The following is a 20,336-nucleotide window of genomic DNA, read 5'->3' as shown; positions in this document are numbered from 1 at the left end:
ACTCATAGAATGTGTATGGTCCTCCATTACAGATAAACCAAGTAGAGCCATAAGCATAGTCTAATCGTGCAGGAGGTGATCACCCATCGCAAATATACTAAGCATGATCACCCCTGAAATATGTATGGTCCCCCATCGCAGATATACAAAGCAGGACCATCTATGTACCACTGCTACATATATGGTGTAGTAAGTTCAACACATAACCTACCTCTACCCCAACCCCTATAAGTTACCACGTAGGCATTTGCACTATCAACTTATCATGGCCACTAAACTTCTAAATGGATTACAGGCTCACATTGTCATAATAGTTATCTTACATATCATTCATATTATCAAGAAGATAAATACACATATATATTGCAACAAGGCATCCCATACACATAAATCGATGTATATATTACTTGGGATAGCTCACTAACCAATATAGGCCCACCAAGCCCTACTTAGTCTCTAGTAATTCTAATTTTAGTATATAAGAACGATTAAGAACACCTTGAGCAAAACCAACCCTAGTAAATCAATCAAGAAGATCCACCCATCGGATTTCCAATCCGTAAGTTTTTAAGGTCCTCAAATAATACGTACAAATCTATACTAAAATATGGTGATGATCTAACGGTTGGTTCATCGTTTACTATAAAGGTCAAGGGGCGAAAATCTACGAAACTAGGCTTAAACAACGAAGTCACATCAAACAACTGTCAAAATTGAATTCAGAATATGGAATTTAGCCTAGAAAGATAAAGTTGGCCCACTAGCCATGCGTTTCAGTTGAACAGAAACCTAATTTTCTGACTGACTCTAAAAATTATCAAATTTTACAGAATTGTACAACATAACAAGGGGAATAACTTTTATACCTGAGCCGAAGTCCAATTTGGCCGGGAAATACCTGAAATCTGACACGGTTCACTGGAAAACCCTAGAATGAGTGATTGTCAAATCGACGTCACCTGGACTCCGATGCCTCGAACCGTGGGTGGGTCTTGCTCCTGAATTCGAGGATAGACAAATGGAGGTGGTAGCGAGCATTGGGAAAAGCTAGAATGACAAGATCGCCGTCGTGAGTGCCAGAGAAGACGACGTTCGTTCATTGTGAAATCGCGACCAAAAGCTGTCAAGTTTGGGTGGGAATAAAAGATGGGACGATGCCAAGTTATTTGGTGGTGATGGTTCCCCATGATTCGTTGAAGAAACGCTGTGAAAGGCGTCAGAATTTCTGGCAGGACCGGGTTGGGTCACTCGGGTCGAAGGGGGTATAAGTTGGCTGGTCTTTCCTTCCCTTCATTTCCCTATTTTCTCTCCCTTCTGATTCGCCAGTTTCTCCCCTTATTTCCCTTATTTCTCTTCTCTTCTTCCATCTCATCCATACACGTGGCACTCAGATTGCTACTCCAGCATATCTGGAGCCTTCCACATTAGTGGTTAATTACTATTTTACCCTTGTATTTAACTGCTAATTTCTCCTTCATTAAAACTCTGTTTCACGAACGGTTTTCGCCTACGCACTCGTGAGGTGAAGCTCTATCCAAATATGTAAATAAAAGTGACAAAACATATAGGAATTAAATACATCCTTGAAAAGTTCGTTTAGTTCATTAAGGTTGTTTTCGTCCTTTTACTTATCGAAAAAAAATCTGTACTCTGTAATTATAAATGCATCAAAACAAGAATATGACATGCGTAATTTTAACTAGTGAAATTTGGGGACAGGATTTCACAACTGTAGCAAAAATCTTGCACATAAGCATGTCATTGTAGAGGATCATGGCACTGTGGTAGTGCTTAAGGTGTTTTTTCGGATCATTGTCTCCCTTGAAGAAGGTGAAATGAGACATGTTGAACTTGCTAGATGGGTCCGTCCGCTCGATCTTGTCTATGAAAGAGTGACATGCTCATGCTGGTCATATCCCTCCAGAGTGCTTCGTCTGTGGTCTCAATGCGCTGACCCAATCGTGAATGTACATTTGCCAGCATGCCAAATCAGGAGTGAACGCTTCTCTGAGCACTAAGGCAAAAATAAATGTTGCCTCGAGGGTCGATGTGGTAGTGTACACTGCCATAACACTAGGTTTGTGGCTAGTTGAATGGCTACTTGTCGGGATGTCATTGGAAGAAACGTCATCATCTGCCCTCGTCCTGCTTCGAGACACCTCATCAGGAGTGCGCTGCGTCTCGATGTGCTCAAGGTATTGACTCACCAAGGTTGTTGGATAAATATCAACAATCAATGATAAATTTATATATGCTAATAATTAATAAATGCAAATAGATAATTACGCAGAGTATAAGTAAAATGAAATTAATATTAAACAGATAAACTGAAGATCGAGTCAACTTTTGGAAAATATCTTTATGGTACTCTCAGATGTTTTGTCTGTATAGATTGATGACTTTCAGTGGGTTGAATGATATGCAGATATATATTTATTATGGTCATATGCATGGTCGCAACAAACATATTTTTCATACGTTCTCAGACTTCATCTAAAAAGATGAGTCTGTTGAAAAATAAAAAGATTCATTAAATTTGAAATTAATTTAATAAATTAAAATAATTATTGAATTTAATTATTAGAGCCTGAGCCCAAGAGCCCTTAGGCCCAAGGCTCATCTTTTGATAATTAATTATATATTAAATATATATTAATTACTAATTAATTATCATACCTCAAAGGCCAGACCCAAGGTTGAGCCAAAATTTGCTCTCCATGGTCCATCACTGCAATCACTTTCTAATAAGGACAAAGTCTTATAAAGTGAGAGAACTTTTTAGTGCTGACCAATGTCGGACAATGAATCTAGGGTCAAGGAGTGTACCTGTAAAAAATCATCAAAATCAGAGTTAAAATAACCATTAAATCGTGATTTTTTGTTTATAACCGTCGAAAAGCTTTGTCCAGTTACTTGATCTCTGAATGTTTGTTTTTTGTGATTTTTTGCTGATGTGATCTCCAAGCATATACAAACAAGTTTGACGGTTTGGATCATTGAAATTAGTTTTGGAGAATTCGTATCCCATCAAAACGATAGATTGACTAACACTTAGAGTTTATTTATACTTTCATTAAGTATAACATAAGATTTTGTGGTATCCACTTGTGTAAATATTTTAAATTGAAGATCGAATTCATTCATTGTATTCATATAGGGTCAAGGAATGTACCTGTAAAAAATCATCAAAATCAGAGTTAAAATAACCGTTAGATCGTGATTTTTCGTTTATAACCGTCGAAAAGCTTTGTCCCGTTACTTGACCTCTGAATGTTTGTTTTTTGTGATTTTTTGCTGATGTGATCTCCAAGCATATACAAACAAGTTTGACGGTTTGGATCTTTGAAATTAGTTTTGGAGAATTCGTATCCCATCAAAATGATAGATTGACTAACACTTAGAGTTTATTTATACTTTCATTAAGTATAACATAAGATTTTGTGGTATCCACTTGTGTAAATATTTTAAATTAAAGATCGAATTCATTCATTGTATTCATATAGGGTCAAGGAATGTACCTGTAAAAAATCATCAAAATCGGAGTTAAAATAACCGTTAAATCGTAATTTTTTGTTTATAACCGTCGAAAAGCTTTGTCCCGTTACTTGATATCTGAATGTTTGTTTTTTGTGATTTTTTGTTAATGTGATCTCCAAGCATATAAAAACAAGTTTGACGGTTTGGATCGTTGAAATTAGTTTTGGAGAATTCGTATCCCAACAAAACGATAGATTGACTAACACTTAAGAGTTTATTTATACTTTCATTAAGTATAACATAAGATTTGTGGTATCCACTTGTGTAAATATTTTAAATTGAAGATCGAATTCATTCATTGTATTCATATAGGGTCAAGGAGTGTACCTGTAAAAAATCATCAAAATCGGAGTTAAAATAACCGTTAGATCGTGATTTTTCGTTTATAACCGTCGAAAAGGTTTGTCCCGTTATTTGATCTCTGAATGTTTGTTTTTTGTGATTTTTTGCTGATATGATCTCAAAGCATATACAAACAAGTTTGATGGTTGGGATCGTTGAAATTAGTTTAAGAGAATTCTTATCCCATAAAAACAATAGATTAACTAACACTTAGAGTTTATTTATACTTTCATCAAATATAACATAAGATTTTGTAGTATCCACTTGTGTAAATATTTTAAATTGAAGATCAAATTCATTCATTGTATTCATATAGGGTCAAGGAGTGTAGCTATAAAAAATCATCAAAATCGAAGTTAAAATAACCGTTAAATTGTGATTTTTCGTTTATAAGCGTCGAAAAGTTTTGTCACGTTACTTGATCTCTGAATATTTGTTTTTTGCGATTTTTTGCTGATGTGATCTCAAAGCATATACAAACAAGTTTGACTGTTGGGATCGTTCAAATTAGTTTCGAAGAATTCATATCCCATCAAGTTCCAATGGTGTATATATATATATATACATATATATATATATATATTTATTTATTAAGTAGATTTAAATCTATTTATTTTGTACGTATAATTGACTGGTACACGGAGTAGTATATCATTATAAAAATAGTGAGATATGTCATATGTGTGATAAAAAGTTAATAAAAAAAAAATAATAAATTTCTCACCACTTCTATTAATTTTCATTTTTCCCTCTCTTTTTTGTTTCCTTTTCAACTTTTCTTATAATTTTCACTTTTCCCTCCAACATCTTTCCCTAATTCCCTCACTTTTTTGTTTCAATTTCAACTTTTCTTATCATTTTCATTTTCCCTCTATTTTTCTTCAAAAAGGGCGGTAGGAATGGAATGGAATCAAATCAATGGATGCATCATGCATATTAATTAATAATTATTATAGTTTTTATAAAATTTAATTCAAAATTATATATATATATATATAATTATATAATTATTATAGATAGTTAATATTTTGGGGGTATAATTATTATAGTATATATAATTATTATAGACTTTATAGTTAATTTAATATATATATATATATTTATTATAGTTTTTAGGGGTACAAAATTGTTAAATTAATGTATATAATTATTACAACATTTTTTTTAGGGTTATAAAATTATAAAAATAATATTCTGCTTATTGTGTATCGTTTTACCCACGTGTATACTCGAATCAACCCGTTATCTTAACAGGTGCTTATCGGGTTACCCGATAACGACCCGATTCGTTATCGTGCCGACCCGAACACCTGTTAATTTCGTGTCGTGTCGTGTCGGGTTATCGGGTCGTGTCAGGAATTGTCAGGCCTAGGATGGATATAGCATTTCCGTTCCCAAACCGATCCGTTGCCATCCCTATTTATGTGTCAACTCAAAGATTATTTAGATAACTTTTGGCTGCATACTTTAACTTTAAAAATCTTAATTCAATACCCAAAAAATTTATAAAAAACTTTAAATTTTCAAATGAATACAATCGAATTTCTTCAAATTTTTATTATTTTATTTTAAATCTTGATTAAATACATTTGTAAACTCTTTTAAAGTCATTTAAACTTCTAATTGAGGAAAGAGGATCCTCACTCGATCCTCTTTGTAAGGATTCCGGGGATCCTCAAATTGTATCGGTTTATTGTATATTGTGTGGTCAATTTTTATCAGATACTGTTATATTCAATTTTCAATATAAAATTTATAATAATTTCTGACCAATGTACGATAAATATATATGATTGAAGGATCGCAAATTCCACAAATAGAATTTGACGAAGATTCTGCGGACTAATTGAGTACAACCGTTGGTCGAGCTTTTTGTTGTGACGTTTCAAACTTGAGTCAGGGTCGGATCTTATATGATGATGACAAAACCAATCACCCGACCCGTCAAACAAACGACGGTTTGGAAACAAACTAGTGCCGGCTCTAGCGGATCCCTCCCGCCTCAGTCTATTCCCTTCTTCTTCCTCCTATCCCAACCTCCCAAAACTCTCTCTCAGTTGGTGAAAATGGCAGTCTCTTTTCACCCAACCACTTCTTCTCCAGGCCTCCATCGCCAAGCTAGTCTCTCTCTTCCTCCTCCCAGGTAATCTTTCTCATGGGTTTTTTTTTCATCTCTCTTTTAATCCGTTTTCTAATCCAAAAAATTAAAAAGATTAGTGTTTCTAATTGTAATTATCCATTTATCCTTCCGCAGTTGCTCAACAAAACATTATTCAGGATTAAAGCTGCAGTCTTTGGGTATTCGTTGCCTCCATCCTTCTCGGGAGCTAATTTCGGTCTTCTTTTTCTGCTATGTAATCATTTTTTTTTTTTTTTGACAAAATTAAGGTACTTTTGGAGCTAAAAACCCTAACTTGACGGTTGAGTTCTACAGCAAAGTTAATAAGAGCCTTCAGTCCAGGTAACTAAAAGATGGGCTGTGTTCATTTGCTTAATTCTTCTGCTGTTTTCTGGTTCTGTGCCGAAAATTAGTGTAAATTCGATATATGGGTGGTGGCCACTTGAATTTTTGTAGAGCATTATAGTAGGGTTTGCTGATGTGGATTATGCGACTTGGCCAAATCCGTGTATGCCAGGTGCACCCAAGTTCGAATCCCCCCTTCCCGTAATTAGAGTAGTTTAGAATATCGTTTTTCAATAGATTAGTGTGCCCCAAAATATCCCTTTATAAGTGTTATCATGAATTCCCTAAGGAACCTCAATTGTTCGGTTCTCTTGAAATAAAAAGAATAATAACTTCTTTTATTTTATTTTATTAAATCTGAGAGTTGCTTGAATTTCTAAATCAATCTGTGAAAAGCACGGATGATGTATCTCAATGTTTGCACTTTTCAGGACACGACACCATAGACCATCTCGGGCACAAATTGGAATGATGCCTATAGGGACGCCAAAGGTGCCCTATAGAACTCCTGGTGAGGGAACTTGGCAATGGGTTGATTTGTGGAATGCTCTAGTAAGTTGTTACAGTTAATTCCATATGAAAAGAGCAGACAGTTGACATAGAATGTTATAGGACAGGTCATTAACTTAGGAACGGAACACATCTAGGAATGACCCTTTGTTTCGTGTATCACCAATTAAGAGGCTTGTATCCCACTCAAGTAGATTATTTTACCATGTTTGTATTTAGATGATGAAGCTTTTCAGTTTGTTTGTTCCCACCCAAATATTTCAAATGGTACCGTGAACTTCTACTTTGTTTCTATTGATAATTCCAAATCTTCCGTGAACTTATCTTGTTAGCTAGATAAAAAGAATACGTTAAATGCCATCCGAAGTTGAGAATTCTGTTTGGATTTCAACTTCTTGAGTTTACTGAAATCTCATTTTTATTGCTTCTCTAAGAAAGCTTCTTTTTTATTGGAATGTAGTATCGAGAACGGGTTATCTTCATTGGGCAGAATATAGATGAAGAGTTTAGCAATCAAATTTTGGCAACAATGTTGTACCTCGACACTATTGATTCTTCCAAAAGGCTTTATATGTATATCAACGGTCCTGGTGGAGATGTGAGCTATCTTCATTATTAGTCTTTTACTTCTTTCTATTATTGTTTTTCCATGCTCCATATCTAAAACTTGCGCTATTTTCAGCTTACTCCGAGCATGGCTATATATGATACGATGCAGAGCCTAAAAAGTCCTGTCGGCACCCATTGTGTGGGCTATGCCTATAACTTGGCAGCCTTTCTTCTTGCCGCTGGAGAGAAGGTAATACTTCTTTCTTTTTTTAGTCCAGGTTGATGAAGTCCTTGGTACTACATACTAATGCTCATCATGAAGAGGGTCGACATAAATTTTCATTTTTCCTCTTCTTAGCCTTAGAAGTGCACAGCTATGATTATGCGGTATAATGTGTGGAGGAATTAGATATGTAGTTAGGAGTTTGACCAGAGGACTTCTCTGTCTCTTATACTGCTATCTGACCACATCGTTTAACTCATGCTGTTTAGCACCGCCATGCATTGATAATTTGATGGATTATCTTCTAGTACTGCTTAAAAATGTTACTGCTGTCATCTATTTATTAGATGACTGAACTCTGAAATTCCACCTTTTTTGTAATTTTTGCTTTTTTTAGGGGAACCGATTTGCAATGCCACTATCAAGAATTGCACTACAGTCTCCTGCCGGGGCTGCTCGTGGCCAGGTATCGCTGCTTCCTGTCAATGCTTAAAATGGCTTCTATAGATGCCTTTAAAGTTCTTAGATTTTTGGTCCTTGTGTTCACGAGTCTTTACAAAATCTTGCGGCAGGCCGATGACATACAAAATGAAGCAAATGAACTTCTCAGAATCAGGGATTACCTGTTTAATGAGTTGGCTAAGAAAACAGGGCAGTCAGTTGAAAAGGTTAGCTGGTTTGACTAGTAATCCTATAATCACTTTTGGGTTAAGTAGATTTATGGCCCCGTGCATGAAGCATCATTGCTTATGTGTTCCAGTGAATGATCATTCTGAACTGTGTATATTCAGATTAACAAAGACTTAAGTCGGATGAAGCGCTTTAATGCACAGGAAGCTCTTGAATATGGGCTCATTGATTGTGTTGTTAGGCCACCTCGTATCAAGGCTGACGCACCTCTCAAAGACACCGGATCAGGTCTTGGTTAGTACAACTATTGCTCTGGTTGGCAAATTGGTTGATTGCAGCTATAATATTCAAAATATTTCTGAAGTTCACTTGCATGTAGTATAGAACTACTGCACAGTCGTAACTGTTGCATAAAATTTGCTTCCCCTTGATCTTTGAAGGAACACTACACATTAAGACTTTTGGAAATAACTATTTGTTCAAAAGGATGCTATATCAATTTTTCTCACACAGGCGAGGCGACAGTTATCACGCATTTCAGCATCTGTACATTTCAGTATTGCAGGTATCAATTAAAGTTATGCGTTCTATGGCAGAGAACAAGAGAGACGAAGGAAAATTATAGTAAAAATAAATTATTATTTTCTTGAGCTTTGTAAATACTTCACAGGTAGGTTAGCTGTAAAGGATAGGAGAGACCATCCCTTAACCTCTCTTCCCTCCATCCCTTGTTAACCTTATCAATGAAGTCTTCGATTCGTTTCTCCAAATTACAGTCATATTCATCCATGTCTCCCCAACCAATCTCGTCATCGCTGCCATTGTCGTCGTCATCTTCTTCGTAGCCTTCAAAATCAAAATCATCATCTTCACTTTCACCATCATCGTTGTCATCAACATGGTCCCTACAGTGGTCACAACCCTCCAAACTCGAGTATTTATCACTCTTTGCATCCTCAGAGTCATCAGCTCCATCTTCTTCTAGTTCATACGAATGATATACAAAAGATATGGCATCGTCAGCTTTCCCGGAAGATGGCCTGCGATTTCCGACAATGATGGCACCGATAATGATGTTAAACAACGAAAACACAAACAGAGGATTGGACGAGAATTGAAGATCGCGTCGTGAGATTGATTGTAGAAAATAGCTCAGAACAAGAGCAGAAGCTAAGAACAGCAATAGAAAAATAGGTCTTGGTACTCCAACAAACATCATGTCCGGGTCTTTACAAGCAGATGGGATGTTGATAGTTTAATTCTCAAGTTTCCTCTGAGAATATATGTAATTTATAGAGGTGTCTGCAGATTTTCCCGGAAAGTTTGATGGAGTATATTATTTGTATACTCCAAATTTGACATTAAAAATTAGCTAATAGTTTTTGTTAAGTAATGAAAACTTCAAGCATAAATTAAGCACTGTTTTTTCTGTGTTATCTTGCTCGGAGAAACAGGCGGCCTTTCTCATGGGCTTCCAAGCTAACTTTTGAACCTACTAAGAAGAAAAGCCATGTCCAAATTCACCCATTTTTCAAAATTGGTGTAATTTGGGCAAACACAAAATTAATTAAGTATACGAAATTGGAGTGTATTTGGGGAACTAAAGTCAACATGATCATTAGTTTAACACGTTTTAATAAATTGTGTAATCTAGATGTAAATCAGACTTGTATTTAAGAAGCCAACTTGTGCAGAACAATAGGGTTTGTTTAGGAATATCATGCCAAATGTTTTTGAGTCAAAGAAGTGCTTTATATAGAAATATCATGCCAAATTTTTTATTTCCAATTGCTTTTAAGCACTTGGATATTGTAGTATTTTTAATGAAAGCTTTTAAAAAATAAGTGCTTCTTACAAAGTAATTCCAAACAAGACTTGGTTGAGGGCATGCATGTTTCTGATAACTTGTACGTTTAAATTTAAAACACAACTCAACTTCTGGGAATCTTTGTGGCAATTCAGGTTTCCAAAACACGTTTAACTTTCTAGGCTGTTGACCAAAACAAACGAAAAAATAGACATTGACCTCAATTAAGATTTTTATTTTTTATTGGATGAAACTTGACCGGATGAGGAATCAAACCAGTATTCGGGAATGATTTGAAGTGGACAGGATGATAAAATATTACAAAGCAAGAGATGACTCATTAGAGCAATTTCATCATTGCAAAGGTCCCTTAGAGCTATTCACTATTTAATTCATCCAGTGAACAGTAACTGTCTTTAATGAACAATAATTGTCTTTTGAATCTTTACCCCTACACTAAATAGTCCTAACATTAGGCAATAAAATATTAGTATTTTTATTTATTTATAAAATAATACAAAATAATATTATTTGTAATTTCGGATAAGATTTATAATTTTTTTATTCACATAATTAATCTCTGTCGTTGGATTAAAAAAAATTTGAATTCCAACACTCCAAATTGTGTCACGTGGCACAACGGTAAGATTTCAAAATTTTAAACTGTTTTTTCATTTTTTTTTTAATTTATAAAGCCGAATAACATGCACCCTTGATCTCAGATCCAGCGGTTGAAATTAAATAATGTTTTTTTTTTTTTTTTACCGTTGGAAATCCAACAGTCCATAAAATGTTGCCGTTGAAATCCAATGGACGTGGGGAAGCCACGTGGCCTCCCCAACGGTAACATTTCAGAAAAGCGCCACGAGCCCCACGTCTAAAACCGTGTCGGACGACGCACGTCCACGCGCTTTTGAAGTGCACCTGCTTGATGCAAAAAAGAAAGAAAATGTGGCTGACGTCGCCATGACGTTAGCCATGAGGTCAGCCTTGCATCATACCCACTCCGGGCTCTCGGGCCAGCAACTCCCCACGGGCCTCTTGCTCGGGCCCCCTCAGGCTCAATCGCCAGCTTGGGCTGGACCTTCTTGCTCAGGCGTTTTGGCACTGTTTGATAGCCAGTCCATTGGGCTATCAACTCCAGTGGAGCTACTCTTAAGAAATATGTTTTTGACCTCGTCTTCTTTGAGTGAGGATCGTCACCGGATCCCATTTGTGAGGATCGTCACCGGATCCTCTTTGTGAGGATCCCGAGAATCCTCCAATCACATCCGTTCATCGTACATCATACGATCAGATACTGCTTATATTCAATTTTAAATAATAAAAATTACAATAATTTCTGACCGCACGATGTACGATGAACAGATGTGATTAGAGGATCTCCATGATCCAGCGAGGATCCTCCTAGGTCTTCTTTTGTTTCATGAAATTTTGTGCATGGGTGGATAAAAGCTTTTAAGTTGGGTAAATTACATTTTACGCCCTCAGGTTTTGGGTTGATTGCAACCCCATACATCTTTAAAACATTTCAATTTCGTACATTTACTTATCATTTTATTTCAATTTCATACATCTATTAGAAAATCTGTTAATTAAACTGTTAACTGATGACGTGGCAAATATGGGATCCACATTTGTACTGACGTGGCTGACAAACGCATGCAACGTGGCATAAAATCCAATCCCAGGCTTCTCCGCTCCTCCGTCTGCAACATCTCATTCTCTCATCCCGTCTGCAACACCTCCTTGTAAGGTTTTTCGAATGGTGTAAGTTGTAACAAAACCATGTTATTGTATGTGTTATGAAGATTTAATGGACTTATATTATTTATGGACTTGTAATTTGTGTTTTAATCATGATAAAACACTTAAAAAGGGAAGTAACTACCACTTAAACTTAAGAGAATGAGTTTGCTAAAAACTCTGCTTAACGTGGGATAACTGCAACCACAATGGATGGAGCAATTATGGCCTTACACAATTAAAACTGCTGCATGGTCTCTCTTCTCGGATGCCAGTTCATTTTGATACAATCTCCATCACTTGTAGAACATTTTTTAGTCCCAGAGAAGAGAAGAACATAACCCTTCATGCACCACAAGTTCTTGTAGTAAAACCTGCTACTGCAAACCCTAGTTCCATTGTGATTACATTGTTTCTTGCTTTCTAATCTTTATGGCGAACTCAACAAGTAAGTGTTGCATGTTTACGTGAGTTTATATTAGTGTAATCACTCTAATCTCTCATACTTACACATAGTTCAAATATTAGGTTGATTATACTTAAGTTCCACATACAAAGGTTTATACTCCTCTCCTCGCAGCACGCCATCGAAGAAGCCCCAAGACGCCGACTCCTTCATTGCTCTCTTAAAAGACATCTCCCACCTCCTCCGTGTCTCCTCATCTTCTTTTGGTTCCCTCAAGACCCACAGCCTCGTCACTTGCAGCATTGGCGTAGGAGTCGTCATGTTCAACAAGTTCCTCGACAAATTCGCTGCCACTTATCTCACCCCCACAAACACCTAGAACTCCCATGCCATCAACAACTCCAACGTGGATTGAATTTAGGGGTTGGGTTGGATTCGAAAAAATTGGGGGTTGGATTTGGTGATTTTGGGGGTTGGATTTGTCCAAATCTGAAATTCCCCCAAACCTAGGTCCATATTGCAGGGCCGAAGACGGCGTCCCTCTGCCTCCCTCCTCATGCTACTATAGAAACCTCAACGACGTTTCCCCCGCCCGTCGCCCGCTGCCTGCAACTCCTAGATGCGGAGGTAAATTTGGGAGTGAGATTTGTTCAAATCCTAAATTCCCCAGACCAGCGCCTCCACAAATCTATTTGGATTGCTATTTGGTTTTTGCTCGATTAAGTAGTGCAATTTAGGGCCGATATGAAGATTCTGCATAATTTTTTTCGTTGGTGCAAGTAGCTGGAGAAGATGGGGAGTATAGACTCAGAAGACATTTAAAAGAAGATGTGGACCCGCTTGTGTTTTTTTAGTTTAGTTTTGTATTAGCTTTATATTTAAATTGGTATTTATTACATGAAATTTTTTTTTTGGTGTACACATGGCGAACACATGGCATCCACGTCATTATTTAACAGTCAATTTAACAGATTGACTACTAACGGTTGTATTAAAATGAAATGAAAATCATATTTAATGTATGAAAGTGAAATGTTTTAAAGATGATGTAAGATATTGCAATTGCACCTAAATGCTAAACCTAAGGGGGTAAAATGTAATTTACCCTTTAAGGTTTATTTAGATTGACAACATTATTAGCAATCATTACATAAAAATCACTGTTTTTAAAATCTCCGCCTAGCGCCACTTAGGCCTCGCCTAGGCACTAAAAGGCTGGTTATAGTCCCGATTAGTTTCTAGACGTTTGAAAATTAAGAAACTGCGTCTAGATCCGTTTAGGTGTCCTCCCAGCTCGCCGCACAATTAGCGCCTAATGTCTTTAAAACTTTGATAAAAATAAAACAATGTAGCAACTTACAAGCTATAATTATCTGCGACTAGTTTTCATTTCATCAAACGTTGCATTATGGTTTCATTATCAAGCAAAAATATATTTCTACAACAATATAAGCAACAAAGGCCTTTTTTTTTTCCCTACCTTTCTTGCAATTGTTCACACCGCTGCTTCCTATCGCAACCCCACGCCACGCCACCAGGCCCTGAAACTGTTCGGGTGGAAAAAAATCCAGTCGGGCAAAGACAATTTTTTATATTTCGAAGTTTTCCATAATTTAGATCTACCCGTGCACTCATTTTCTCTTTATAAATCCGACTAATGAGTTGTTGATGTTGACGACAGCTGACTTGAGTTGAGTTGGAGTTGCCGGTTGTGATTACAAGTGAAAGAGACATGAAATCTGGTAAACAAAAACTCCAAAATCAGTGTTTTTTTCTCCGACATCACAGTCAACGTCCTTTGTAGCGTGGTTTCGGTACTCAACTTCAGTTATTATGGTGGGGTATGATTGGGACAGGTTTTTACTCACTTTGGCAAGCTCGAAATTTAATCCGTTTGGAAGGGAAAATGTTTACAGTTGATTAGTGCTAGTGGCATTCGCTCGCAAGTTTTAGAATTCATGAGTTTCTTTGGATTTCTCCTTGTGCTTTTCAAGTTCAAGTTAACACTGACGATGCGACTCATGGTTCTCCGAGCATGGCTGGTTTTGGTGGTAATTTCCATGACCACTTTGGGTCATTGTCTTGAATGCATTGTAATATCTTTTGGAATTGCTACTACCTTGGAGGCGATCTTGAAGCTATTATTCATGCTCTTCATATAGCTTTGGCGATGGGTTGACATTCTCTTTAGATTGAGTGTGATTTTTATTTGGCAGTACATTTTTTTTTAATGGATCTTCTCATGTGCCTTGGCGTTTGTTAGTTGATTGGGCAAATTGTTATACCATTCTCTCTCCATGCATGTTTGGATTTCTCACATTAATCGCGAAGGAAATCAGGTGGCCGATTGCTTGGCAAACTATGGTGGTGATTTGCCGTGTAGTTGCAGCTTTTAGTCATAATCTTCAAGACTTCCAATTTTTGTTTCTCCTTGGAGTTGTCTTAATTGATGTTTGTTTCTGATAATTGTCTACTTGTTAGAGTTTGACTTCATGTCCCCTCCAAACCAGTCGCCCGCACGCATGAGAACTACTAAATGTAGCTTATAGTGTAAACATCAAAAGTTAATAGGGAAAATCAAAATCTTCTTCCCCCTCTGTTTATTTCTCTCTTTCGGCTTAATAAGAGATACAAATATACTGTATACAACCGGTAATAAGAAAGACTGAGAAAGTCGGAGATAAGGTCCATCTACGTTCAACTTTCATCAGGAATGTATCCACTCCCCCTGCAAAAGTACTCAAAACAACAAATCCAAAGCAAACCGGAAACCCCCGGAAATTTCATCATTTTCCAAGATTGTACATCCCCACAGACTACCTAATTCCTGCCTTCAGCCTTCATCTAACTAAATCAAAGGAACAAAAGCTGAAGTTTACGGAGTTGAACCAACAGAATCAAACCATCGAGAAAGATGAGTGAAAACGTCTCAAACAACTTCAAATCACATTACATCAATCCAAGAAAAGGCAGATTCGGTCGCTAGTATTACATGATCAAACTACTCTAGATGTCACAACAGGCTGCCGAAGCAGCACTAGAAGCCTACCTACGCGGCTAAATTAAAGAACACCTCAAATGGGGTTGAACACTGCAACGATACTAGTAGTCAACAAGTTTACAGACAACAAACAACAGTTGGGAATAGGGGAGCTTAATTGCCAATGTGGTCAGTGAGAAACCTCATATTGCAACTAGAAGCACTTACTCTTCACATTACGCCTCCCGGCAAAGATACATTAATGTCAGTCTTGTTTTTTGGATCGGATGCCAATGACGACCAATTATCTCCACGGAAGGAAGTCGAGGATGAGAAGTTCGGTTTTGGGTCGGCACTTGAAATAGGAACAGCCATAGTTGGTGTTGCATTAGCTATATAATCATGTTTCTGTTTCTTAGGCTTCTGTTCATGCTGGTTTCCTGATAGAAAACTGCCTACTACAACCTGATTTAAAGCAAGGAAGAAATCTCAGATCATGCTTCGTTGTCGTTAAAAAGCAGCCCGTAACCATCCTGCCTTTTTTGTTTCTTGTGAAAATGAGCAAGGACGCAGGTAGACATTTGGAAATAAAATAAGCCATACCTGCACTGGACTTGCAGCTACTAACAGACCACCAACTCCACCACCTACAACACGCCCATCTGGACTTGCTAAAGAAACGCTCATCCCGCCTGATCTGCTTCTTGTCCCTCCTGTTTCATTGGGCATAAATGAACCCGATAAAGACAATATCTCGAAACGGCCCTGCAAGAACAAGAATGCAAAGACAAGAGAACCCACCCGTGGTTAGCAAAAGAACATTTAATAATACAAAAGATAAGTAAAAACGAACCCAGCCTGTGGTTTGGGAAAGTTCAATGAAAAACAATCACTAAATCAAATTATCAGAAATCAAGGCTGCATAAGAGGAAAAAGTTGAAATATATGTGATTGAGAGAGTAATGAGTTTGACAACAATGGTGGAAAGGCACAATTCTTCCAAACTAACTTTTCCGATACCAAACTTCTGAATAAAGACATAAGCATTCATCTTCATTTAGTATAACTTTTGTCAGCAACACAGATGCTAAAATTTTCTTCAATCAATATTATCAGAAGTGTAGAAAATCACTTGGCCAACAAGGTAAAAAAGAAAAGAAAAAAAAAAATAACAGTTACCTCAAGATAGGGCTTTAACTACACACGGACTAAGAAAATATGCCTCATTGTTCACAGTATGACATGAAAAATAAATGAAAACAGATGGGCTAACAACAAAAAGCTCCCGTCTTAAAAGGAGACATAAAAACTGGATATAGTCTTTAGTGGTTATTTCCTTTGCATGCTCTGTGAGGAAGCATTACCAATAACAAAAAAGCCACCAACTTTTGAAGTCTCAAACAATACTCATTATGAGTAAGGCGGAATCAGAGAATGAGTATGCCACTTAATACAATCAGTAACAGAAAAAAATCAACTCCAAAAGCTAATTACATTTATGCTTACGACATAGCAGAAAGTTATGGGGAAAAAATTCAGATACTAAACAAATCATTGTTAATAGAATTATCCATTCCAGAATACTTCTAAAATGCCACACATTACTGATCCAAACGAAACAGTGATATTATCATAAAAAGGTTAAAATGCATCACCTCGTATGTCAATGTACCGCCGGAAGAATCAGGCTGACGAAGAGTCACACTTGAAATAACACCATTGGCAGAGAGCACGCATATTGCTCGAGGACCTTGTTGAGAAAATGATATAATCTTCATCATGACATCCTAAGACAACCACAGTTGTTAGGGGAAAGTCAACTTAAGTTCTTAAAGTACTCATTGAAGTTAAAAACCAAAACTCCTACCGAAGTTACTAAATGATCTGAAAGTGTAAAACAGGCCGCCAATTACTGATTGAAGTAAATAATATCTACCAATCTTGTACTCACAATTGGCCATCTCCAGCGATCTAACTTATGTAATATTTTCATTTAGACCAACCATTGACATCATGAAGGTTTTAGCAATGTAGGATATGACAAACATAATTATTAGAGTTAATTACCTCTCCCGAATTAACAGTGATAATATGGGGTGTAAAATTAGCACCAACCGAGCATGCAACCCATTCACCTGCAAAAATAGAACACTAACAGGATTAGCCACCTCACAAGGAGCTCTCAACTTTGTCAAAGATTTTTTTACTCATGCACTTCACATTTTACTTGTTCCATAAATCAAAGGCAGAGTAATGTAGATCATTTCAAGAGCCATAATAAATTCATGGGCTTTATAAATAAATAAACAAACAAAACATAACAAAAGGTACACATTCATCTTCAGTTTTTACCATGAAAAAACAAGTGTTGATGACTTCAGGCAACTGCATATCTCAGTGAAAACCGACACCAACAACCACAAAACATATCAGGAAAACTTTCTTATTATGCTGACACGCTTGTTTTATGTAAGACCAAGACAACTACAAAAAATAGCACTATCACATTAATGCAGTAATCATCATCCAAAAACTTCCATCTGCGGTTTGTTGGTGTTATACTATGATTAAAGCTCACAGCAACCATTTACAAGGGAGGAGTAGCTTATTCCAGTATGATTTTCCAAGCTTCCAGAGCCGTGGTTGCATAAATTTGTTAACATCCAGAAGTTGTCATCATTTCCAAGCATTGCCAAGCATTGCCATTCACATCAGAGAGAAATCATATGCACTCCTGTAATTAACTATCACTTGATTCCCTTATAATCTATAATTTACCATCTTTACTTGTGTCAGATAACTACTACACATACCTGATCAACAATGTAAATAGAATATTAGTAATGCTTACAGTTAGGTAATTGAAAACTCTTGGTCAGAAGGATTCGAATTATTCCTGGTTATTCCAGTAATGCTAAGCTAATTATTTATAAAACTAAGTTAAGTACACCATTATGCTAAATCAACATTTCCGACGTTCACTTCAATCTATCTTTTGTATAATCTAGAATAACTGTTCATATAGCCGAACAATTAGTACATTATCCAAAAGGATAAAGAAAAAATAAGGATAGAGTTATGATGCATTGATGAAATTAAATCACTGAAAGACTGGAAGTAGTCCCAAAATGTTAAATGTCTGTCCCAAATTAATCTAAAAAATAAAATAAAAAATCTTCATGCAAACAAAAAAACTAAATAATTATCTCGTCAAAATTAACAGCCAAAAATTACTCAAATTCCAAACGACACATTTCTGCAGGATGATTGGTAGATGGGATTTCAAAATTTTCATGCAGACATTCAAGCAGCCAGCAGATGACAAACTCGAATCCAACACAGGCAAGTATCTATGACAACAGATGTTCCACCATTCATGTTGTAGAGAATCATTCGAAGAATACTATGAAAGCTGACTGACCACAATATAGATGTACTCAAACACCAAAGAACATTGGTAACTGACTAGGATTATTACATTCTGAGAAACCTATGAAACAACATAAAACCAGAATCAGATCTTCAACATGGACAAGACATAAATAAAAGGATGAGGTTGTTATAGTTTACGATTTAGATCTGTCAAGTTGAAGACAGGTTTCAGGTCCAAGTCTGTTCACCATCACTTGCAGACTTTAGCATGTACATAAATTGGCACCTGACATCATTTTCTTCCTCAAAAAGGTGAGAGAGAGGTGCCCTCCAAAGGACAGCCAGAACAAGAAGATTCCTTCATTCCCATACCACCAACCCACAAAACACTCATCTTTCAGAACCACTACCCACACACACACCAAGATCCTTCAAGTAAGAAGGGCATCCAATCAGAGGTCCCACATCTACCCAACAAGCATCCCATAAACCCCAAATCTATACCCTCTAATTAGAGTATATCTCACCCAATCCCAACACAGAAACCACACAAAACCAACCTTAAAAATTTCGACTTTAGCTCAAAAACAAGCATAAAATCACTCAAACTCAAAAGGGTAAGTCCAAAAATTTGTTCTTTCATTACCTAAATTCTCCACCTCGTACTTGGTCTTGCTCATTGAGCTGGGTGGCTTCACTTTCCCACGCTTCTCCGCCGAGAAATCGATCACCGGCGGCGGCGCAGAGGACGATATGGGCTTCGGTGACAGAGCCATGGTGACACTCCCGTCCGGTCCGTACTTCCTTGGCCTCCCTCTCTTCTTCTTCATCGGCATAAACCCTGCCGCCGGCAGAGACGCCGCCTGTGGCGGCGCAACCGGCGCCTGAGGTGTTGATCCAGCGTTGTGAGTCGGGTTTTCTGACCTTGGAGCGACATGGTAGTCTGATGGAGCATCTGATCCCACAACTGTAACCCCACTACTATTCACACCACCTTCCCTACCCTCCATAGTTAACACTTAAACCCCCCAAAATTGTATCTTTTGAGCTTTTTAACAAAAACCCATTTTTACTTTACTAATTTAAAATTGCCCACTCATTCGAAATTTGAAAACACAACCAGAAATTATACGCGGAACAGAAAACCCAGATGGAGAAAAAAATTAAAATAAAAACAACAGACTGTGAAGCTTCCTTCCTGAGCTTTTAACACAGAAAAAATTAAAATTACAGGGAAAAAAAAAAAAACAATTAGCTGCAAATGCTTGTGAAGGTTTAGTTTTACTCAAATCTATTTTATTTAAAAGCAAAGTTAGCCGGAAAAACAGAGGTCATAGGGAAAAAAAATTTGGATTTGATCTTTTGGGCTCTTAGATTTTCTGGTTTTGTGATTTGAATGGAAAATTGTTGAGATAATAGTAAGAAAAGCTTTGTATTTTGTTTTACAGTTTATTGGGTGCCTAACTTTCCTAAGACTGTCCGAAGTGCGATTAAAAAAAATGAAATGAAAAACAAATAATGGGCAAAAAAATATTAAATTAAATGGACATTTTGAGCATGTTATTTATATTAGCATTTTTATGTTAAAATATAAATCTCTTGTTTTGGTTGGAATCCGGTAAGAAATAATATATTAAAAAAAGGGTAAGGGTACGAATTGTCTAATGGTAGGAATTTTCTGATGGTGTTATTCACACTTTAATTCTCGAGTGTGAGATAAAATAAATTAAAAAATATGTGTGGATAATATTATTTTATTTTTATTATTTC

At 36.6% G+C, this 20,336-nt stretch overlaps 3 protein-coding genes across 3 annotated transcripts; 1 reads left to right on the top strand and 2 right to left on the bottom strand.

Moving 5' to 3' along the window:
* The first annotated feature begins 5,827 nt into the window (after positions 1-5,827).
* On the top strand, positions 5,828-8,748 carry CLP2 (CLP protease proteolytic subunit 2). The gene is made up of 9 exons (XM_068461710.2): positions 5,828-6,022; positions 6,134-6,177; positions 6,268-6,340; positions 6,775-6,895; positions 7,314-7,451; positions 7,536-7,652; positions 8,023-8,091; positions 8,198-8,293; positions 8,417-8,748. Exons 1-9 carry the CDS (start codon positions 5,946-5,948, stop codon positions 8,552-8,554), a joined length of 873 nt encoding a protein of 290 aa, XP_068317811.1. The 5' UTR covers positions 5,828-5,945; the 3' UTR covers positions 8,555-8,748.
* A 35-nt stretch (positions 8,749-8,783) lies between these two features.
* LOC137721951 (uncharacterized) lies at positions 8,784-9,669 on the bottom strand. The gene has a single exon (XM_068460965.2). The coding sequence runs from the start codon at positions 9,472-9,474 to the stop codon at positions 8,920-8,922; it is 555 nt and encodes a 184-aa protein (XP_068317066.1). The 5' UTR covers positions 9,475-9,669; the 3' UTR covers positions 8,784-8,919.
* A 5,460-nt stretch (positions 9,670-15,129) lies between these two features.
* On the bottom strand, positions 15,130-20,106 carry LOC137722653 (AT-hook motif nuclear-localized protein 1). Its single transcript, XM_068461704.2, has 5 exons — positions 19,213-20,106; positions 17,262-17,329; positions 16,850-16,981; positions 15,798-15,959; positions 15,130-15,659 (listed from the first exon to the last, which is right to left on the bottom strand). Exons 1-5 carry the CDS (start codon positions 19,574-19,576, stop codon positions 15,426-15,428), a joined length of 960 nt encoding a protein of 319 aa, XP_068317805.1. The 5' UTR covers positions 19,577-20,106; the 3' UTR covers positions 15,130-15,425.
* Between the last annotated feature and the right edge of the window lie 230 nt (positions 20,107-20,336).

This window comes from Pyrus communis, chromosome 4 (genome assembly GCF_041283825.1).
Source record: "Pyrus communis isolate YQ-2024b chromosome 4, ASM4128382v1, whole genome shotgun sequence".
Lineage (NCBI taxonomy): Eukaryota > Viridiplantae > Streptophyta > Magnoliopsida > Rosales > Rosaceae > Pyrus > Pyrus communis.
The sequence above is the reverse complement of the archived record's forward strand: the minus strand, read 5'-3'. Positions and strand labels throughout refer to the sequence as shown.